We start from the raw sequence: 24058 nt of genomic DNA on the forward strand, positions 1-24058 counted from the left end.
CAGCTTTGTTTCCCAGGGGAAGGGCTGACGTCCCCCGGCCTCCACGGCTTGCTCCACGCGACGCCTGGCGCTGCACCGCTCTCACAGGCGGGCGCGTTGGCCAACCTCCCGGGGCGGGAGCGGCCGGCGCGCCCCCGCCACGCGTGCCCCCGCCACGCGCACTCCCCACGCCCTGAGCCCCGCCACGCGCGTGCCTCCTACCCGAGCCCCTGACGCACGCTGTCCTCACGGCGCGTGCCCCCACCCCCACGCCCCAACAGGCGCGCCGCCGCCGAGGCGCTGCGGGCTCTTTCCCGCCGCGCTTCCTAGTGCCACTAGCGCCCACTGGCCAGGGGAGGCGCTGCCGCCGCCGGGGGAGCACCGCCTCCTCTTCCTCCACCTCCTCCCGCCTCCTCCCAGTTCTCCTCCTCCACCTCCTTCTCACTACAGTTCCCACTCCAGGGCGGGGGCAAGCGCGTCCAGTTTGCTGGAGCCGTTCGGGAATGGCAACTTGCGCGGTGGAGGTGTTCGGGCTCCCGGAGGATGAGGTGCGGGGGCCGAGGGGCTGCGGGGCGGGCTTCCCTTCGCGCTGCTCACCCGCCGGACCGGAGGCGGCGGCGGCGGCCAGAGGGTCGTCTGTCAGCCCCCGCCTCCCCATGCGCGAGCCCCGGGAGCGCGCTGGGCGCCGTGGGGACCTCGGGCGGCCCGGCGCGCGCACGGGGGCGGTGGGGAGTGCTTGCTCTAGCTAGCAGCGTTTTCTTCGCCAGCCTGGAGACTCCACACCCCTCTCCGCCCGGAGCCGCCGCCTTCCTTGTCAGTTTCCTTCAGGAAGTGTAGAGGAGGGGTGCTAGGCAGCGAGCCGCATGAGTGCGCGGGGGACGCGCATCGCCCCGCCGGCCCCTTCCTGCCACCCCCCGCCGAGGGTGCGTGAGCTCCGGGGGGCGGGGGTGGGGTGGGGTGGGGTGGGGTGGGGCGGATTTCCCTGGAGTTCAGCATCCCGGCTGTTGTTTAGCCTTCGCTGGCAGAGGCCCGCTGGACTTAACTTCATGGACTTTGACATGAAGACTTCCAAGGGAATTGTCATTAGCTATTTTGGCTTTTATTTTATTATTATTTATTATTATTATTTTAATCTGAAATCGTTTTTAATCTTCTAACTGGAGACGGCAGTGGGAAAGTAGGCAGATAGATTGTTCTCTTCATGTTTAGCAACAAGTGCCAAGTGTGGAAAGTTCATGCTATATTTCACCCGGCTTCAGTAATATATAAAAAATAAAGCTGTAATGTATACTTTAAAGAACTTCCCACAGCTATCCAGTTTGAAAATTAAGTTCCATGATTTGAGAAGGTAAAGCTGTCCCTTGCGAAATAACTTAATGCTGGTTATACCTTAACACTTACTAAAAATAAGGGCATTTGAAAAGAGTTGTTCCGTTTTAAATGAGATGTGGCTTCCCTGAATTCTTGATTCAAAATGGGAATGGGTGGGAAATGAAAGGCTATATACTCTAACAGTGACTAGTTCAGTTTGGGGGGAAAATCAGATTTAAGCATTTTTGTTGACTGGCTAAGCTGTCACATGTACCTGTTATCAAGATTGGACCCAATTATCTAAGTACATCACCTTAATTTTATCTTTTGAGAGTGTTGAAATAGTGCCTTCTCATAGTCACTTGGTATCTTCAAAAGTCTTTTACAAAATGTCTTTTACATTTATCTTGACAGCTCTTTGTACATAAACAGTGGGCAACTTGTATATGCTGGCAGGTTATCTCAGAGTGTTTTGAGAATGATCATGTGATAGATTAGAATTTAATTTCTCAGTTATTGCCACCAGAAGAGAATCAAAGCAGTGGTGGAAAAATGGTGGCAGCTTGGTAGACCCTCAGAAACAGTAGTCAATGTGTTATGGCTAAAGATGATATTCCGGGTGAGGTCCTTTACCGTTCTGCAGAAGAGATCAGAGGAAAATAATGGAGTGTTGAACCTGTGATAGCTTTCTTCTTATCAGTCAGGTCTTCCTGCTTTGCTACAATAAGCTGTTTAATGCAGATAATGTCAAGCTGATATCCAACCCATTCAGGCTGACCTTGGACTTTCTTTCCTTGTTAATATTCAGAGGTAGGTCCTGATTCCAGATTTCTCATCTCTTTCCCTTCCAGGGAATATTGCCAAAGGTATTGTTCACTGTTTTCTCTTTGGTGCAGATTCTGTGTTTTCAGTTACCTGCTTTTCACATCACCCTTCTACCCACTGAAATAAAATGAATTATGGCTGTTAGTGGGTGGTCAGTAAGCAATTGGGACTGAAGGCCAGAAACTCCACCCATTGAAATGAGGTTTTCCTGAACTTGCTTCCTGAAGGATTTGTACTTCTGGGAAGTTTCATGGCCTGAGGCCCACTCTGTTTGCCTGATGGGAGTCCATTTGTGAGTCCCAGGACTCAAAGTTCCTTGCAGCTCCCTCTGTCCACTTTGTCCACATTGAGGAAGAGAGTGAGATGGGCAGATAAGAGACATGATGGAGTGCTGTCTTCTGCTTCTCCACTGTAATTTAGATTATTCATCCAACAGACATTTATTAACTGTCTGTTCTGTATCACGCAGTATGCTGGCCACCAGGGACACAGAGAGGAAAAAAACAGCCCCTGCCTGTTTGTGAGGAGCTCACAGTCTGGTGGGAAAGATAAAAATCACTTGTTTTCTGTTTTCTGGTAGAGTTTGCCATCTCATCACTATTATTTGTCATTTATTTTCTGGTTCATCACAAAGTAAAAGAGGGCTTAGAAGAGCTTCCCCCTCACTGTTTGGTTGTTGTTGGTTTGTTTTGTTTTGTTTTGTTTTTGTTTTTTAGAGGAAAAACTTTGCAGATGTGTTATTTTCTAGAACTCACAGACAGTCTGGTAATAGGCAGCTCTCTGCTGTTGATTAAAAGTAAGGTAGCTTTTCTCTTACTGCAAAAAGTGATGATTATTTTAAATTTGAAACTGAAACAAGAAGAAAAACGAACAGGCATGGGATACAAGATGCTTGGAGAATTAGAATTTAACTGATATTTTTAACTGCTGAGTCACACCATAAGAGCATATTAATGTTGAAGTAGGCCAAAGTTTAGATCATAATTCCTCTCTATCACTTTTCAGTGAATTTTAGCTATTATTCCACATGTAAATGTGTTTTAGTGAGAGGTGGCCCTGGCTTCGCGTGCAGATTTTGTCATAAAGCATGACAAACTAAGGAAGTAGTGTAACATAAGTTATACCAGATTTGCTCTGACAGTCTCTTGGGATTAACAGTAGAGGCCAGTTCCCACTTTGGTGAGGAGGAGTGTGGTAGCTATGGACACTGGAATTCAACAACCCTTCTACCCTCTTTTCATGGACTTCCCTGTTATGCAGAGATTAGAAAGCTGGACTGTATGTTTCCCATACTCTCTTGCACTTAGCATTTCTAGAAATGGGTTTTGAAATAGGTTTCCCAGTTTGGTGTACTTACTTGAGGTGTGGAAAGTAGAAATGAAGTGGAGTATACGTTCGTGTTTCTTTGGCTCTTTCTGCTGCCAAGCATAGTCATGTAGACATTGACTTTTTCTGCCAAAGCATTTTCAGTATCTGGTATCTTGGGGCTTTGGTAGGAAGTTGCAGAACCAGTGGTCGTGGCAACTTCCTGATGACTAGATACAGTATGTTTGTAAAGCCAGCAGATCTGGTGGTGGCTCCTGATTACCTACCTTCCTGACTGGGGCAGAAGTTGGCAGTTTCTTGGGTGGGCCAGTTCTCAGATGTTTCAGGATCCTGCGGGGGCCTCGCCTACAGCCTGCCCCTCCAGCTCTTCGACGATTTTGTAGGCGCCTGATTCCCTGTATTAACTTCTTTCTTTTCAAAACACCTGGAGTGATTTCTGTTTCCTGCAACTGAAAGCTGACTGGAGCAAGGTGAAGAAGGAAGGAAAGGGAAAGAGTTGAGAGTGTCCAGGGCCAGTTTGGAAGTACAGGATGCACCTGTAGAGGAATGGATGCCCTGGGTGGGTGACAGCTACGGCAGCACATCAGCAGCAGGGTAGTTAAGAAGTGCATATTACTGACACTTCGAGACCCACCGATGCCAAGCAGAACCAGACCCCGTCTGCCCTGGCATCATACTGAACCGGGGAGCACAGTGCCCAAGCTTTTATTCACCGCACACAAAAGGAGAAGCACATTTGAAGCTGCACCTGTGTCAGTTAGGCCACAAACTTTCATGTATTGTTTTTGCCATTGCTCCTTTTTGGCAGCTCCTTAATTCCAGCCTCATTCTATTTTTCATGGTACCGGACTCCTTTTTGGCAGCTCCTTAATTCCAGCCTCATTTTATTTTTCATGGTACTGGAGAAGTGGATACATACAATTCATTTTCTAGCAATTTGCTTTTGAGTTATTCTAAACCAAGAGAAAAGTTGGAAGCACAGTGCAAATAACTCCAGATCCTCCTCACATGGTTCTCCTGCTATTGACAAGTCACTACCATTGCCCCATCATCCTTTTTTGCCCTTTTTATTAGTCTTTTTCTAAACCATTGGAGGCCAAGCTGCAGACACAATGCCCTCTCACCTCTAAATGCGCTAGTGTGTATTTTCCTAAAACAAGAACACTTCTACATAACAGTCATCCAACCTCTAAGCCAGAAAATAAGCATGGATATGACACTACCATCCAATCTTCAGATCCCGTCAATCCTTGACAGGTGTTTTAATATTTCCCTTTTTCCTTTCTGGTCCAGGAGCCCATGTAGGAGCATATGCTGCATGTACTTGTCTTTGCAATCTATTCTAATCTCTATCAGTTCCTTGGTCTTTTTTTGACAGATTACAAGCTGTACAACCTGTAGGATGTTCCTTAGCTGGGGTTTGGTTACTGGTTCTTCAGGACCATGTCAAAGTCATGCTTTTTTGGGCAGGAATCACAGAGATGATGCTGTGTTCTTATCAGTGCATCACATCGGGGGTAAATGGGGTACATGATATTGACTTGTCCCATCACTGTCAATGGTAACCTTGCTCACTTGATCATTTGGGTGTCTGTCAGGTTTCTGTTTTGTTATGCCACCATTTTCCCCTTCCTAATGATTTGTATTTTTTGTGGGGACATCTTCAGAGATTATGCCAGTAGCCTGTCCTTCCTCATCAGATCTCCATCCACCACTTTCACCATTCATTGATGACTTCCACCTGAATCAAACACCACTATTTTTTTTTACTTCTATCTTTATTAATAGGCATTCTATGTAAGAAGAGCTTTCCCTTTCTCCTCCATTTATTTATTCATTTATTTACATCAGCATGGATGTGTAGAATTCCACCTTATTCAATGGGTTGTAATTAATTACTATCATTAAATATTTTGTTGCTCAAATTGTCAGAGTTTGGTCATAGGAAGACTTTTTAAGGGGGTTCCTAGGTCATTGTGACAAGTCTCCATCATTCTTTGAACACTTCATTACATTCTGGCTGAAGATGTTCCAGACTCCTCTTGTATTTTGCCTAGCCCACCATTGTCTAGAACCAGCCATTTCTTCTAGGAACATTGGTTTCATTTAGTAGAAAATCGTTTTCATTTTTTATTTTTTTTAATGTTTATTTTATTTATTTTTTGAGAGAGAGCAAGAGAGAGGGAGAGCAAGCGAGCAGGGGAGGGGCAGAGAGAAGGGGAGAGAGAGGATTCCAAGCAGGCTCCGCACTGTCAGTGCAGAGCCTAATGTGGGGTTCAAACTCACAAACCGTGAGATCACGACATGAGCCGAAATCAAGAGTTGGACGCTTGCCCTAGTAGAAAATGCTTTTTAGAAGCCAGGCACTAAGATCTAGGTGCTCAGTGTGCTCACACCTGCTGGATGTCATTGCTTTTCAGCAATCTCAGCAAACAGTTAAGTGTGTGTGTGTGTGTGTGTGTGTGTGTGTGTATGTGTGTGTGTGTGTACCGTGTGTTTATATATGTACATACATAAATGTATACCTATTTCTATATCAATCTGTATTTAAAAATTATTAATTCAGGGGCACCTGGGTGGCTTAGTAGGTGAAGCGCTAGAGTCTTGATTTTGGCTCAGGTCATGACCTCACCATTCCTGAGATCAACCCCCACATCAGGCTCTGCGCTGACAGTGTGGTGCCTGCTTGAAATTCTTTCTCTCTCTCATGCTCTCTGCCCCTCCCTGCTCACGCACATGCTTTCTCTTTCTCAAAATAAATAAACATTAAAAAGTAAATAAATAAAAAGCATTAATTCATAGCACTTTCTCGATTTAAAATATCATGCCTCAGGGTTCTTTCCAGTCATAAGTACCTTCTCTACCAATGAAAATTCTTACTTTTCTTAGTCTCATTATATTTACATATTTTCCCAATTCATTTACTTATGTTTTTTGTGTACCTAATTTCCCAATCATGCAAGCATCTTCTCTGTCTGCCACTTGTGCACCCCCACTTTCAGCTTTTATAGTACTGCTGTTGCAACTTTGTGCAACCTCCTCTGTGTCCCAAGCCATTGGGTACCCACTGATGCATCTCTGTATGGCACCTCCCTTTTCCTCTAGTCCCCCATGCTGCTGAGCATGTTGACCATGCACTTCCATGAAACTCCCTCCTCCCCTGACCCCTGCCTAAGGTGGGCCTGACGGTGACTCCTCTGCACCAAGAAGAGAGGTTAGAAGGGATTAAATATATATATATATATATATATATATATATATTTTTTTTTTTTTTTTTTTTTTTTTACAGGTAACTATTAGCAATTCATATATCATATAGGAATAGAATCTTGAGCTGGAAGGCACCTGTAAATAAGTCATTTACGGTGCATAGGGGTATAGAAAATTGAATTTGACTAGGATGGAATTCTGGCTCTGTCATTCTCTGTGATCTGGCATAGGTATTTGACACCTGTCAGAGCAGGATATTTACATCAGCTGATGGGGTGACCATCCCCTAGCTGTGTCTGGCATTCATATTTTACAGTACCTAGAGAATGTGAGATTGCTGATTGGAGTTGCTAAACCCACTGTTCTACTGAATTCTGTGGCCATCAGTGTTACTGGCCTCTCCCTTCTCTGTGTGGCTCCCTTGCTAATCCTATCAAAGTTTTAAGAGGATAAACAAATGCAGAAGGTAGGAGAAGTCTGTAGATAAATGCAGGGAGAAAGACACAGCAAAATGAAAAAAGGTTTTGATAAGACTTTCCTGAAGTCTTGAGGAATAAATATGTCTGTGGTGCAACATCATAACTGCATGACCTGACCCAAATGTTTGGCTTCCCCCATCTGAGATATGCTGTGGCAACAAATGCAAACAATCATGCCAGTGCATAAAGATATTTTAATGAAAATATTCTCCCTCAAAGTAAAAGAGTCAACCTAAATATAATCAGAGCTGCCTTTAATCGAGTGTCTGCTGTATTTCAAGCACCAGGTCACAAGTTCTCATACATCAGTTATTTAAAAAAATTTTTTAAGTATATTTATTTTGAGATAGAGACAGAGAAAGTGAGTAGGGGAGGGGCAGAGAGTGGGAGAGAGAATCCCAAGCAGGCTCTGCACTGTCAGCATGGAGCCTGATGAGTGTCTTGAACTCACAAACTGTGAGATCATGACCTGAGCTGAAACCAAGAGTCGGACGCTTAACTAACTGAGCCACCCAGGCACCCCTCACACTTCAGTTATAACCATTGAATCAGTTTTGCAAATGTAGATAGTGTTATCCCCATTTTACAGATGAGGAGTCTGAGATTGTGATTTGCTCAAGGACTCAGTCCTATTAGGTAGCAGATCTGGACTTGAATCTCAGATTTCGTTAATACTAAAGACTTGGTCTTTCCAGTGTCCTGCTGCAAATAGTTGCCTAAATAAAAGAATTTAACAGAAAGAGTCTCTTTCTTAGGAAGGTTATAAATGTAACATGCAAAATTAACTTGTAACTGTTTTTATGTTCTTCCATATCTTCTGTCTTTTTGTTGTTGTTGTTAATAGGTTTTAGGTAGACCTTGAATTCTGTATTTGCTTAAAAAAAATTTGTCCAGCAGTGACTATGTGTAAGGCATTTGGATCAGGCCATGAGGTGATAATGATGAAAGGCAGACTTCACTGAATTTACAGCCTACAGGAAGAGAAGGACAGTAATTATGTAATCACACAAACATTTTATAAATGTTATGAAGGAGAAAGAATGTGAGATAAAAACATATAACAGGAAAGATGAATTAATCTTGCATGGTATGAAGGAGGGGAGAAAGTCTAAGGAAAGACTGAGGAAGTCATCTTTAAACTGAACCTAAGGATGAATAGGAGTTAGCCAGGTGAAGAGTGAGGCAAAAAGCCTTGCAGGTAAACAGAACCGCATGTGCAGAAGATGAGATGGAGAGGAATATAACGAAGACTAGAATGGTGGAGGAGAAAGGACAGTGTCAGGACATAAATCTGGAGAGGAGAGAAGAGCAGAGCCCAGGCAGGCAGTGCCTGAAAGTCACATTAAGGATTTTGAATTGGATCCCCAGTGGAATGGAAACTCACTAAACATGTGTGCATACATGCACACATGCGCACACACACACGCACACACACCATCATCTCATTGACATTTTAATGTTAATATTTGTTCCTCACATACTTAACTTTTTCCCTACTTATTATTTCTTCATTTCTTGTCACATCTCCTGGCTTTCCATGTAGGATCACTTTTTTCTGCCTGAGGTGTATCCTGTAGAAGTTTTTTTAGTGAGTGTTTGCTGGTAATAAATTTCCTTGGTTTTGTTTTTGTCTGAAAACATCTTTATTTTGATTTTTTTTTCTTTTTGGGGGGGAGCGGGGAGAGGAGTAAAATTTACAAACAGTGAAATGCATGATTTTAAAGTACACTTAGATGTACAGTGCTTTTTTTTTTTAAGTTTATTTATTTTAAGAGAGAGAAAGCATGAGCAGAGGAGGGACAGAGAGGAGAGAGAGAATCCTATGAAGGCCCCACACTGTCAGCATGGAACCCGACGTGGGGCTCAATCCCATGAACTGTGAGATCGTGACTTGAGCCAAGATCAAGAGTCAGACGCTTAGCCAGCTGAGCCACCCAGATGCCCCAAAGTACAGTGCTTTTCAACATGTCTAACCCACAACTCAGTTAAGATCTAGAATATTTCTATTACTCCAGACTGTCCCTTTGGGCTCTCTTCCAGTCAACTCCCCACTTCACTCTCCAGAGACAACCTTTTATCACCATGGATTAGTTTTGCCTGTCCTGGAATTTCATATAAATGGAATCATACAGTGTGTACACTTTTGTGTGTGGTTCCTTTTGTCTAATGTAATGCTTTTCAGTTGCCCATGTGGTTGTTTGTATAAGCAACTCATTCTTTTTATTGCTGAGTAGTATTCCATTGTATGAATAAACCAGATGTTTATCCATTTTCCCTCTGACAGATACTTCCATTGTTTCCAGCTTTTGGCTCTTATGAATAAACCTACTGTGAACATTCATCTACACATCTTATGAAAGTATCTTTTCCACAAGTATAGGTTATTAGCTTGATGTGTATCTTTCCAGAGGCATTTTGTGTATAAACGTATATGGTGCCATCACATATAAGAGTAGTGTTAAAATGTGAAGTGATGATGAGCTGTTATTTTTTTGGAAATTATACAGTACTGATTGAATAAGTAAAGTGGTAGTTTTTGAGAAGGGAAATAGTCCCGCAACTGCATTAACTACAGCACTTCCCTTTCTTACCTTCTTGCTCTTTACCTGTGCGTATCAACTTTTGTTAAAACACAGGCTACTGGCTCCACCACTGCCTGATTGAGTAGGTATGGGGCCTGAACTTTTGTGTTTCTAATAAATTGCCATGTGGTGCTCGTATTACTGGTGCAGGGAATACACTTTGAGAACCACAGCTCTCTCTTAAATCTAAGGATTTTGAGTATTCTAGTTTATTATGGTTATTAATGCCAGATGCTTCTTAGGATCTTTGACCATGCATAGCAAATATATAGGAGTCATGTACTCCACCCTTACTGGGATAATCCTCACTTTATGTATTTTCCAGTAAGAGTGATCTAGCATTTACAATTTTGTAACAGGTTTCAAGTAAATTTACACACCAGAGGAAGAAAACTTCTGGCAGTCATAGGTTCAGATTTTTAGTTTTGAAAATATGGTCACCATAAATTACATAACATGTTGCCAAAAAAAAAAAAGAAAAGAAAAAAGAAAAGAAAGTACATCCCTCCTTCCAACTCTAGTCATTTTTTGTTAAATAAATATGCAATATTATTATATTATGTGAATATAGTATTATTCATGTTGGAACCATTGTGCCATGTTTATAATTATGGCACATTTTTTGTTTGCTTTAGTTTTTTTTTAAGTTCATTTATTTATTTTGAGAGAGAGAGAGAACAAGTGAGCACAAGTGGGGGAGGGGCAGAGAGAAAGAGGGACAGAATCCCAAGCAGGCTCCTTGCCATCAGAGCAGAGCCCAATGGAAGGCTTGAACTCACGAACTGTGAGATCACGACCTGAGCCGAGATCAAGAGTCAGAGGCTGAGCCCACTGAACCACCCAGGTGCCCCTTGCTTTAGTTTTCTGTATACTTGTCACAAATTTGCAAACTGTCTGACAGAGTTTTGAAACTACTCAATGTAAATGTCATATATATATGACATTGAGTGTATGTATGTGTATATAGAGCTATCCATTCCTTTTTCTTCATTCTTGTCAGAGACAGCCTCTTGCCACATCGCATTCTATCTGAACTGCTTGCACTCTACACCTGATGTGTAGCCATCACCTGCAGGCTTCCATTTGCCCTTACTGTGAGAATCCCCTTTATCTTTTTTTCTGTGTTGGAGCTCCTGTTTCTGTAATCTCTTGTCTTCCTCCTCCCTAATTTATTCCATCATTTGCTAATATACATCCTCTGTACAGTAGGCAGTTACTTTTGACTGGAGTATAGCATGATAGGGTTATCTGAACTTGTCATTTCACTGTGGGGTTCTCACATATAAGTACTTACAACATTTGGTTCCTCCCCTCCCTGGCATCATTCAGTTTCCTCAAAGAGAAGTCTTCCAGTCATCTGTTTTGTGGGTATAGATCTGGCAGCCAGTGTTCTGGGCTCACTGTACAAACTTTTTCTTTCTTGATAAAATGCCTTTATCCTTCTTTCAGCTACTTCAGAAAGCTTTGTGGTTAATCAAGAATTTGTTAGCCTCTGCTATGTGCCAAGTATTCTACTGAGTTTCACAGAGGATACAAAGATAATGAAAAGATAAGTTTCCTGAGCTTCAAAATACCACAATTTTAATAGTGCAGAAAGACACATCGTTTATCTCCGCAGATACAAGACCATATGTGATAAGTGCTGTAAAAGTGGGCTTTAACATCGAGAGGGGAAAATTCATTTCAACTATGAAATCTTTTTGAAAAGGTGGCATTTGGACTTTGAGGAAAAGGCAGGGCTTTCTTAAAGAAAAAACTTCAATGTAAATTTATCAAAAAGTTATAACTTAAAAAAGTTATAAATTATAACTTAAAAATTTATAATTTATAAAGTTATAAAATTTACAAAAAGTTTAAGTAAAACAAAAACCTTCATCATCTCATTATTTTAATAGTTATTATCACTTAAATATTTCCTTCTAATCTTCATCCATCTGCATATCTTTTTTCAGTTATCACAGAATAAATATCACTCTGCATCCTGTTTTTTCCAATTAACATTATAATTATTTTCTGTCATTAAATGATTCCCTCTCTCTCTCTCTCTCTCTATATATATATATATATATATATATGTATTTTTTTTTAATGTCCATCCACTTTTGAGAGACAGAGATAGAGTATGTGCGCACAGGAGCAAGGAGGGGCAGAAGAGGGAGAGAGAGAATCCCAAGGAGGTTCCTTGCTGTCAGCACAGAGTGCCCACACGGGTGGGGCTTGACCTGATCCAAGATCAAGAGTCGGATGCTTAACCCACTGAGGCACCCAGGTGCCCCTGTCATTAAAAAATAATAATACATTTTAAATGACTGCTCAGGTGATACAGGACAGCTCTACATTTCCTATTCCTGGAAATGGGGGCATTGACAAAAGATTAAGGAGCAGTTGGTAGCTATTTTCATGAATTGTGGAGAAAATCTCAGGTCTGGAAAGCTGCTTTTAATTACTGTAGCCTCCTGCATAGATAACACATTACCATTTTATTGTGTACTGTCATTGAGAAAAGCCTCATACCTTTGCCTGCCATTTGTGACTTTTACATTTCACTTTCAAAAATCAGGAAAGCTCTCTTAGGAGTGGAGGGGAAACTCAAACTTTAGCAAACAGCTGTGGTCTGCTTCCGTTTTGAATAAGGAAGAGTTGTTTAATTTTTGTTTCTTTTTTCCTCATTTGAGCACTGTCCAAGTTTCTATTAACAGTACTTTGAATATCATGTTTCCAAAATTATTGAAGAGTTTAGTTTCTAGTTGCAGCACTTATGCTCTTCATTTTCAAGGATGATGTGAGGTATGATCTGCTTATGGATGTGATTGCAAAGACCCATTTTGACAATTTTCTAACATTAATTTGTAAAATGCACAGATGTGAATGGAAATGTGAAAATAAAGGGCATTTCTTATTTAATTTTATGACAAAATCTCAAGTCAATATAGCTTCACATCCATTAACACCAGCAGCATCGAAAATAACTAGTTCTGATTTTTGTGGAAGGAAATGCAAGAAGGTTTAAAAGTCAAATGTATTTGTCACTGTGAATAATTTATCATCCCCTGGAATTTTTAAAATCAATGCTTGTTACATTTTTCTCCAGGAGACTTCTGGGGGGTTTTTTTCAGTAGAGGCTTCACCAATATGGATTAACTATTTCAGATTGTTTCCTCGATTAAATTTATATCTAAATTATAAACACTTGTCTGTGTTTACAAAAGTTGGGATTTTCAAATAACATTATTTGCTGATGGCACTTTTCATTACACTTGACCACTTGAAAATGTTTGTATTTATTTATTAAGTCATCTCAGAGAAGTGTTCTGATTTTCAGAATTCAGTGTGGGAGATCAGTACCTAATAAAGTACAGCCATTTCCCAGTCAAGTGGTATAGTGAAATTGTGGCTATTGGGGCCAGTAGAATCCTTTAATGGGCCTATTTAGTCAGTGGGACTTTCCAGGAAGAGTGACTGCAGATCTTTTCAGTTTTTTGGGAATCAGTCCCTGCAGAAAACTGAAATTTCAGTTCACATATTTTTCTCTCTGGTTTTTAATTCCATCTTTCTTCTGATACCTGAGGATTTCCCTTCTTTCTTGCACCATCAGCTCTGTATTTAGTTCTATTTAGGGATAGAGGAAACATATTTTATCTAGCATCTTTTGTAAAGATTTTTGTATTATCTGAATTTATCATCTGTTTTAGAGCTAATAGAATATTCCCATTATCATATTTATTCAGTGAACTTCCAGGAATGAGGGTGGTTGTAAGCATTTAGAAATAGAAGAAGATTGAAATAAACATTCTGTGATATGTGTATTATCTCCTTTCCAGACCTCTGCTCAGAAGGGAATATGACTGACTACTTGCTGATGGAATGATTGTATAATAGAATCCATGAGGTTGCTCTCTGCTGGGCAACACTTATTTCATATTTCTTGATCTTAGAAATACTCCTGTGAATGCTGTTGTGCTTATGTCCTTGAGTACGTGAGTGAAAGTTTATCTAGGGACTAGACCGAAAAGTAGAATTTCTGAGTTATTAATTTAGAACATTAGTAGGTTTTCCAAATGTCTCTTCAAAATGAATCTTCATTGTATACTTCCTAACAACAGTGTATTAGATTTCTCCCTGATTACTGGTGAGATTGAATATCTTTTCATGTATTAACTGTACATTCTCTATGATTTCTTGTATTAGACTGTTTATATTTCACCCCCAGGTTTTTCGGAGTTCTTTATGGATTCTAGATAATCGTAATTTGTCAGTGGCACACATTTTAGATACTAACACCTTGTCTGTCCCCTTGACTTCTCATTTTGTTCATGGCATCTCTTCTCTTGCAAAAGGTATATAATTTTAATATCAAATCTAACCACTTTTCCCATTAGAGTTTGTATTTTTTAAAATCCTTTCCTACCCCACTGTCATAGAAATATTCTAAAATTTCTTATGAAAATTTTAAAGTATTCTTTTTTTTGCTTTTAGACTTTAACGTAGTTGCAGTTTGTTTCTGTATATAAGATAAGATAGTGGTTGAATGTTATTGTTTACTTCTTTATTCATTTTTACTCTTACCTATGAATTTTACAATTATTGTTAAAACCTATGAAAAAATTTGGGGGTGAGGGAGTTAGAATTGTATTGAATTTATAGGTTACTTTGGAGAAAACAGACAATAATTGGAATAATTCCATCCATGAACACAGTAAATTTCTTCATTTACTTAAGTCTTTTTGTGTTCTTCAGTAAGTTTTTATAATTTTATCCATAAAAGTATTTTACATTTCTTATTAATTTTATTTCTCCGTGTCTAATAGTTTTGCTTACTTGGGAATTTTTTAAAAATAAGCATTCTGTTTTGTAATATTTTCTTACTCACCTTTTAATTTCAAACAACTTAAAATCTACAGGACAGTTAAAATAGTGCAATGAACACCTGTATAACCCTCAGCTAGATCCACAAATTGGTAACATTTTACTTATTCCTTTATTTAAACACACACACACACACACACACATTCACTTTCAACATTTTATTTGTTTAGCCATTTAAACGTAAATTGTACTCTATCACATTTTATCCCTAAGTATTTCAATATGTATCTCAAAAGACATTCTTATATTAAACCTCATAACAGTATATAATACCTAGGATATTTAGTACTTGATATATTACAGTATCAATATACTATAGTTTTATTTACTGTACAATCTATTGAGTGAGATTTTTGAAACAATGAGCCTAGGGAAAAAAAGAGAGACACGACCAAGAAACAGATGCTTAACTATAAATAACCAACTGGGGAGGTGGGGGTAGGGATGGGGTAAATAGGATGGGATTGAGGAGTGTACTGGTGGTGGTGAGCACCGGGTGTTTTTTTTTATTTTTTATTTAAGTGTTGAATCACTGAATTGTACACCTGAAAGTAATATTACACTGAATGTTAACTAACTAGAATTTAAATAAAAACTTAAAAAAAATTACCTTTTGAATAGTTATTACAAATGATTATAAGCTCTTGATTTTTATTGTGTACATAGCAACAATGATAAATATTACTACTAGGAATTTGGATGTAAATTTTCTTGGAAGCAAAGGTAAGGTCTTAATGTAATAGTTTAACACTACTTTATTTGTGTTTTCTTTGTATATATCAAGTTATCCACAAATAACAATATAGTTTTTTATTTTCTCTCATATCTTTTTAATCAGATTAATTCTTAAAAAAGATTCCTCCAAGTAATTTTAATATCCTGAATACTTTATTTGAGATATATATATATTTAAAGGTATGTGTCTTAGATAGGTTATAAAGTACATGAAAATAGTATATAAATTTTTGTATTTTAGGAAAATTCCCGAATTGTGAGGGTCAAAGTGATAGCTGGAATAGGCCTTGCCAAAAAGGATATCTTGGGAGCTAGGTAAGTATATTAAGTCGGTTTGTAATTTTAAAACTGCACTGGTTATTTAATTTTTTCTAAACTTTGGTTTCCTGCATAATTGAATAATATTATTAATAGGTAAATTATTATGTAAGGCAGAATGATTATATTTCCAATTGGTGTTTTACTAAATTTGTTGCTATCTGAACTATCACATAGCAAGGTTGGGGATTCTGGAAGGGAAAGACGCAGAGAGTAGATTCCCAAACTGTGCCAATGGACATCTGCTGACCCTGAATCACACATGTGATAGCAGATTCAAAGCATCTCAACTAAAGTAAAAAAATCTGGGGCCCCTGGGTGGCTCAATTGGTTAAGCGTTCAACTTCACCTTAGGTCATGATTTCACAGCTCGTGATCGAGCCCTGCTTCAGGCTCTGTGCTGACAGCCCAGAGCCTGGAGCCTGCTTTGGATTCTGCCTCCCTCTTTGTCTGCTCTTCCCCAACTTATGCTCTCTCTCTCTCTCTCTCTCAAAAATAATAAATAAAACATTCTTTAAACAATTTTTTAAAAATAAAGAAAAAGATCTGAATAGAGATAAGAGTTGTTGCCCAAGAAACATGGTTTGTAGTTCTTGTCCAAATAAGATAATTAATTATATGATAAAAGAAAACAAATAATCATCAGAGAAAAATCGCAGAATCCAGAGTCTTCACAACTTAATATTTATAATGTTTAGGATATAATTGAAAATTATATGATCTATAAAGAACCAGGAAAATGGAACACGTCTCAATAGCATGCTTATACTTGATATTATACCAGTAAAGATTGAAAATTTCAGGAATGAGATAGAAACCATAAAAAATAATTCTAGAACTGAAAAATACAATATTTGAAATTAAAAGTCTTGGTGGAATTGACAGCAGAATGCCGATGAAGAGGAAAACTTAATTGCCTTAAAATTAGATCAGTAGAGATTATTTTCCAATTAGAAAATGACAGAGACAAAGATTGAAAAAAACTTTTTAAATGAACAGTGACTCAGGGATTTGTTAGAGAATATCAGACAGTCTAACATACATGTAGTTAGAGTCCTAGAAATAGAAGAGGCAAAATTTTTTTTTAAGTTTATTTATTTATTTTGACAGAGAGAGTGAGAGAATGTGAGTGGGGGTGAGGTAGACACAGGGAGAGAGGGAATCCCGAGCAGGCTCTGTACTATCTGTGTAGAGTCCAACACATGGGGCTCAAACTCATGAATCATGATTTCATGACCTGAGCCAAAATCAAGAGTTGGACACTTAACCGACTGAGCCAAAATCAAGAGTTGGACAGTTAACCGACTGAGCCACCTGAGGCAAAACATTTTTTAAGAAATAATGGCTGAGCTTTGGATTCTCTTCCTCTCACCCTCAGCCCTTCTCCCCTGCTCACACTCTCTCTAAAATAAAAAAAAAAAAAAAAAAAAAAAAAAAAAGAATGGCCAATTTTTAAAAATCTGATGAAAGATACAAATAGATAGTATCCAGAAATCCCAAGCAGGATAACACTAAGAGGAACAAGTGAGGCACATCATAGCCAAACTGTTGAAAGACGAGTATAAGGAAAAATCCTGACAGAAGAAAGAGAAGAAAATGACGTATTACGTGCATGGGAACTACCAATTTGGTTAAGGGCTGACTTCTCCCAAGAAACTATGGAGGCCAGAAGAAAATGCAACAATAGAATAACAGTTGTCAATCCAGAATTCTGTATTCAGTGAAAATGTCCTTTAGGATGATGACAAAATAACAGCACTTTCAGATAAAAGAAAACTATAAGGTTTTATCATTGGCAGACCTGCAGTATAAGAAGAGCCAAAGGAAGTTCTTCCAGCTAAAAAAGAATGATAATAGATGGAAACACAGATCCTCAGAAAGGAATAAGGAAATGGTAAATATCTGGGAATATGAAAAATACCTTATGTTGTTTTTATCATTAACTTAAAAAAAAAAACGTATGCCTGTTTAAATCACAAATTACAACATTTCTTACAGGATTTATGTTATATGTAGATGGAATATATATAACAACTATAGCTTAAAGGACAGGAATGGGTGTGGGTTATTGTGATGAAAGAAAAACAACTGAATTTAGTTGTCTCCTGGGCATTTTACATTATGACAACCCTGCTCACACCCAGGGTCTGGACATTTAGATAAGGACCTGAGCTTAGGATTTCTATCACAAGTTCCCCCTGTGTGTTCTCCAGGGCACCTTTTTAAAATAACCACTTAGAGTTAAGACCACAAAAAGTTAGTGACGTCCACCCCAATCACCTTATAAGTAATAGGTGGTTGCTACCTTGTTCTTTATCTCTTACTCACTCATGACCTGGTAATGGAAGACTGCCCTTCTTCTGGCTCATTGCTTTCCCTTCCACCACCCCTCCCCCCCATTTCCTCCTGTTTCTGGGATCTCTAAGTAACAAATCTTGTGACTTACTTCCTTTGTGTGGGTATATTAAAACTGCCTTCAATCAAAATGACCCTGAAGTTTTCACTTCCCCAAAGCAGGAGCTCACATGCTGAGGAGCTACCTGTCAACTCCATGCGGGTGGTTTATTCCTCCTCACTCAGCACATCATAATTTGCACATTCTTAATATAATACACCAGTTCCTGCTCCTCAACACAGTTATGGACCTGTTTAGTAGAGTGGTACAATATTAAATGTAAGTGGAATAAAAAATTAAGGGTGTGTTTTGTAGGACTTAGATAAGCCACTGAATATAATGTAAAGAATTATAGATAAAAAAACCAAAAGATATTTTTAAATGAAATTCCTGAGAAAATAAATAATTAAAAGGCCAAGAAATGAGTAAATGATCAAGAAAAGAAAAAAAAGAGGGAAAGAAAAGAATAAAAAATGAATAATAAATTGGTAGACCTAAATTCAATCTTATCAATAATAACATTAAACATTAATGGACTAAGGCAAATATGAGGCAGAGTCAGAGGTTGTTAGAATAGATTGAAAAACAAGACCCGATTACATGTTGTTTATATAAAAGATGCATCTAAAATATAAAGGCACAGCTAAGGTGAAATAAAATGCATCCAAAGAAATATGCCATATAAACAGTAAGTGTAAAAAGACTGATGTAGATTTATTAATATCTGATAAAATAGATTTCAACACCAGAAAGTATTTGTAGACATGTCATAACAATAAAAGAGGCTGTAACCAGGAGGTTACAGGAGGCTGTAACCATCATAAATCATAAATAAATTATAAAATAATCATAAATATGTGCCTGATAACAGAACTTGAAAATAATATGCATAATGTTATGCATGATAATATGCAACATAATATTTTGCAGCCAAGCTGGACAGAATTAAAAGGACAAATAAAAAATTCCATAATCATAGTTGGAGACATTAACACCTCTCTCACCAGTTGATGAAACAACTAGATTAGAAAATCAATAAAAACATAAATTTGAACAATATTGTGAACAACTTCAACATAAGGAACACTATTTCTAACAACTGCATGTATACATTCTTTTCAAGTGGACATAGTACATAAACTAACATAGCCCATAAACGTATTATCTATTTCTGCATGACTCTGATTACCATAAACTTAGCAGCTTAAAAGAATGCACACATATTATCTCATAGTTTCTGTGGGTCAGAATCCTTTCATGCTTTAGCTGTGTTGTCTACATTAGGTTCTCATAGAGCTGCAATCAAGGTATTGGCCAGGGGTATGACCTCATCTGAGACTTACTTGGGGAAGGGTCCACTTTCAAACTCATGTGATTATTAATAGCATATAGTTCCTTGTAGTCTGCCAGACTGACGGTTTCAGTTTTGCTGGCTGTCAGACAGAGGACACCCTAAGTTCCTTGCCTTATGATCTTCTTCATATGGCAGCTCACAAGCTAACATCTTGCTTTTTCAAAGCTAGCAAAGGAGGGGGTCTCCAAGCATACATAGTCTTTTGTAATGCAATCATATACATTTTGTCAGTTTTTCCATAATGTATTTTAGGATTGGTTAGGATGCATAGGTTCTTCCCACATTTAAGAGGAGGATACCACAAAGGGCATGAAAAGTAGGAGGTGGAGATAATAGGAGCTACCCTATAGTCTGTCAGTCATAATATGTTGGGCCATAAAACAATAAACAACTGCAAAATTCACATTCTTTTGAAGTGTGCATGGTGCATTCACCAACATAGACCATGTTAGGACAAGTCTCAGGAATTTTGAAAACATTGAAATTATATATAGGAAGTTCTCTGATAACAATGAAATAAAGTTGTTAATGAGTAACATGATGTTTTGAAAAACCCAAATATTTGGAAATAAAGCAATACTCTTCTAAATAATATGAGTCAGAGAAGGGATCACAAGAGAAGTTAGGGAAAAATTTGAACAGAATGAAAATGAAAATACACAATATTAAAATTTGTGAGATGCAGCTAAAGTAATATTTAGAGGAAAATGTATAGTTTGGAAATGCCTAACTTAGAAAAGAAGCAAAATCTAAATGGATGATTTGAGTTCTGATCTTAAGAAATTAAAAAAGAAGAGCAAATTAATTCCAAAGTAAGCAGAAGGAAGAAAATAATAAAGGTAACGACAGAAATTAATGAAGTAGAACATGCATAATGATAGAAAAAAATCATTGAGGTTGGGGCATCTGGGTGGCTCAGTCAGTAAAGCAGCCGACTTTGGCTCAGGTCATGATCTCATAGTTCATGAGTTCAAGCCCCACATCGGGCTCTAGGCTGGCAGCTCAGAGCCTGGAGCCTACTTCTGATTCTGTGTCTCCCTCTCTCTCTGCTCCTCCCCCACCTGCACTCTGTCTCTATCTCTCAAAACTGAATGAATGAACATTAAAAAAAATTTTTTTTTAAGTCGTTGAGGTCAAAAGTTTATTTTTTGAAGGGACCAATAAAAATTGTAAACTTATAGCTATATTGATCAAGAACAAAAGAGAAGGCACAAATTCACAAATTACCATAATGGGAATGAAAGCAGAGGGATTGCTGTAGAGCCTATGGAATTAAAAAAGACAAAAAGGGAATACTGTGTACAACTTCATGCTAATAAAGAATTGGACACAACTTAGATGAAATAGACAAAATTCTTGAAAGACACAAATTACCAAAATCAATCACAGAAGAAATAGAAAGCCTGAGTAGCCCTATATTGAATGATATATAACAATATATGACCAGGTAGGCATTTTCCTAGAAATGTAAGGTTTGTTCAACATTTAAAAAAAAAAAAATCTATCAATGTACGATATAGTGGAAGTGCCTTCACTTCCAGTCTTTTTGGTCTTGGCCGCAGAAGCAAGATGACAAAGGGGATGTCGTCATTTGGAAAGCATCACAGTAAAATGCACATAGTGTGCCGCCATTGTGGCTCTAAGGCCTACCGCCTTCAGAGGTTGACCTGTGGCAGATGTGGCTGTCCTGCCAAGTGGAAGAGAAAGTATAACTGGAGTGCCAAGGCTAAAAGATGAAATACCACTGGGACTGGTTGGATGAGACACCTAAAAATTGTATCCCAGTAGATGAAAGCATGGATTTCATGAAGGAACAACACCTAAACCCAAGAAGGCAGCTGTTACAGCATCTAGTTCATCTTAAGGATTTCAACAATTAGTCACACAATAATAAATGATCTGATTTTTAAAAAAAAATCTATCAAGGGTGCCTGCATGGCTCAGTCAGTTAAGCGTCCAACTTCAGCTCAGGCCATGATCTCACAGTTGTGAGTTTGAGTCCCGCATCAGGCTCTCTGCTGTCAGGACAGAGTCTACTCTGGATTCTCTCTCTCTCTCTCTCTCTGCCTTTCTCTCAAATAAGTAAACATTAAGAAAAAAATCTATCAATGTAATTCATCATATTTATATGGTACAGAAATAAAAACACATTTTCACCTCAGTAGGTATGGAAAGTACATTTGACAAATCCAATACCTGTTCACGGTAAAAAAAAAAAAAAAAAAAAAAAAAAAAAAAAATCACAGCAAGCTAAGAATAAAATGTAGGATTCATTTAACATCCAAAAATTAATCAAGGGGTGTCTGGGTGGCTCAGTTGGTTAAGTGTCCAACTTTGGCTCAGGTTATGATCTCATGGTTCATGAATTTGAGCTCCATGTTGGGCTCTGTGCTGACAGAGCCTGGAGCCTGCTTCAAATTCTATGTCTCCCTCTCTCTCTGCCCCTCCCCTCCTCACACTCTGTCTGTCTGTCTCTCTCTCTCAAAAATAAATTAACATTAAAAAAATCAAGGTAGTTCATTATATTAATAGAAAAAAAGAAAAATACATGATCATTTCAATGAAAGGAAAAAATCATTAGCACCTCTTCGTGGTAGAAACTCTTAATAATCTAGGGACAGATGGGAATGTTCTAAACCTGCTTAAGGTTATTGTGGAAAAAAAACAAAACAAAAAAACAAACAATAGCTAACTTCATACTCAGTGGTGACAGTATGAATGCTTTCTGCTTAAATTCAGGAATAAGGCAAGGTTTTGTCCTTTTACAGTCAGTTCAAGACTGTACTGTATGTCCTAGCTGTGTAATATGGCAAAGAGAAGAAATAAAAGTAATGTAGACTAAAAAGGAAGAAAATTGTCTGTTTGTAGACAACATGATCATGTACATGGAAAGCCATAAAGAATCTAAAAAAAAAAAGCTGCCAGACCTAATAAGGTACAAGGCCACAAGATACAAACTCATTGAACCAAAATTGATTATATTTTTATACCCTATCAATGAACAATTGGAAAATAAATTTTAAAAATATCAATTTACAATAGCATAAAAAATAAAAACTTAGAAATAACTTTAACAAAAGATCTGTACAAACTTTACACCGAAAACTATAAAACATTGGGATGCCTGGGTGGCTCAGTCAGTTAAGTGTATGACTCAGCTCAGATCATGATCTCACAGTTCACAAGTTCAAGCCCCCCGTCAGGCTCTGTGCTGACAGCTCAGAGCCTGGAGTGTGTTTGGATACTGTCTCCCTCTCTCTCTCTGCCCCTCCCCCGCTTGCTCCTGTGCTCTCTCTGTCTCTCTTTCAGAAATAAATAAACCTTAAAAAAATTTTTTTTAAAAACCAATAAAACATTGTTGAGGGAAATCAAAGATCTAAATCAATGGATAAATGTGCTGTGTTCATGGATTGGAAGATTCGCTATTGTTAGAGTTTTAGCTCTCTTCAAATTGAGTAGATTTGGCATAATCCCAGTCAAAATCCCAGCACGATCTATTCTTTTTCTTTCTTTTTTTAAACATAGCCAGATTTTTTCTTTAAGTTTATTTATTTATTTTCAGAGAGAGGGAGAAAGGGAGAGATGGAGTTGGGGAGGGGCAGAGAGAGGGGGAGAGAGAGAATCCCACGCAGGCTCTGCACTAACAGTGTGGAGCCTGATGTGAGGCTTGAACTCATGACCCCGTGAGATCATGACCTGAGCTGAAATCAAGAGTCAGATGCTTAACCAACTAAGCTACCCAGGTTTCCCCACAGAAAGATCTTTTAAAGAAATTGGTAAATTGATTCTATTATTTTTATGGAAAGTCAAAGGACATAGAGTAAACCAAAACAATTTCATAAAAGAGCAAAATTGGAGAAGTTATGCTACCTAATTTCAAGCCTGACTATCTAGCTACAGTAATCAGAACAGAGTGGCATTGGCATAAGAATAAATAAATTGTTCAACGGAATAGAAGAAAGAATATAGAAATGCACACACACATATGCGCGTGCACACACACACACATGGCTGATTGCTTTTCGACAAAAAGTATTAAGGTAATTCAAAAGGAGGTTAGTCTTTTCAGTACATGGTACTGGAACAGTGGGTTATCTGTATGGCACAAAATGAACCTTGTTCTTTATCACACATTATATAGAAAATAAGAGCTAAAATTATAAAACTTCTGCGAGGACACATACGAGAAACTCTGTGCTCTACTGGGATACACAAAGATTTCTTGAACGGGACTCAAAAAGTATGAAACACGAAGGAAAGTGTTGAAATGGACTTGATCAGAATTAAAAACTCTTGTTGTTTGAGAGACACAATTAAGAAAAGGAAAAGGCAAGCCACAGATGGGGAGGAAATATTTTCAAAACCTGTATCTGATAGAACCCTTTAATTCACAATATATATAAAGATCTTTTACAATTTAAAAATAATATGATAGAACAGCCAATTGAAAATTGGGCAGAGCTCTTAGACTTTTTAGTTATGAGTAGGAGTAATAAGAAATTGTTCTTATGATGTTAGGAATAATAGTTCTGCTGTATTGGCATAACTTATTTGAGTGTCTTTAATCTTGATACTAATATCAGCGTAAATATATTTTTGCTACCAGATGGCAGCTCTTTTCATGTGTTCAAGTTCCCTCTGCATTGTGGTAATCTACTACTCAGTGTTAGTCTTTATT

The 24058-nt window shown here is 38.3% G+C and overlaps 1 protein-coding gene and 1 pseudogene across 5 annotated transcripts in view; both read left to right on the forward strand.

Annotated features, from left to right (window-relative positions):
• Nucleotides 1-324: 324 nt before the first annotated feature.
• The window catches only part of NEDD4 (NEDD4 E3 ubiquitin protein ligase), a 136401-nt gene continuing 112667 nt past the window's right edge, over nt 325-24058 (forward strand). For 2 of the 5 annotated variants that reach the window (XM_027067314.2, XM_053223988.1), the window contains exons 1-3: nt 462-527; nt 15555-15628; nt 17431-17525. In XM_027067314.2, coding sequence (XP_026923115.1) covers nt 17479-17525 — 47 coding nt within the window. In that variant the 5' untranslated portion in view covers nt 462-527; nt 15555-15628; nt 17431-17478. Of the gene's footprint in view, nt 528-15554; nt 15629-17430; nt 17526-24058 lie in introns of all 5 variants that reach the window. The other 3 variants (XM_027067312.2, XM_027067313.2, XM_053223989.1) reach the window with 2 other exon arrangements.
• On the forward strand, nt 17533-23382 carry LOC128315938 (60S ribosomal protein L37-like; annotated as a pseudogene).

The sequence above is a fragment of the Acinonyx jubatus genome, chromosome B3, assembly GCF_027475565.1.
Source record: "Acinonyx jubatus isolate Ajub_Pintada_27869175 chromosome B3, VMU_Ajub_asm_v1.0, whole genome shotgun sequence".
In the NCBI taxonomy this organism is placed as follows: domain Eukaryota; kingdom Metazoa; phylum Chordata; class Mammalia; order Carnivora; family Felidae; genus Acinonyx; species Acinonyx jubatus.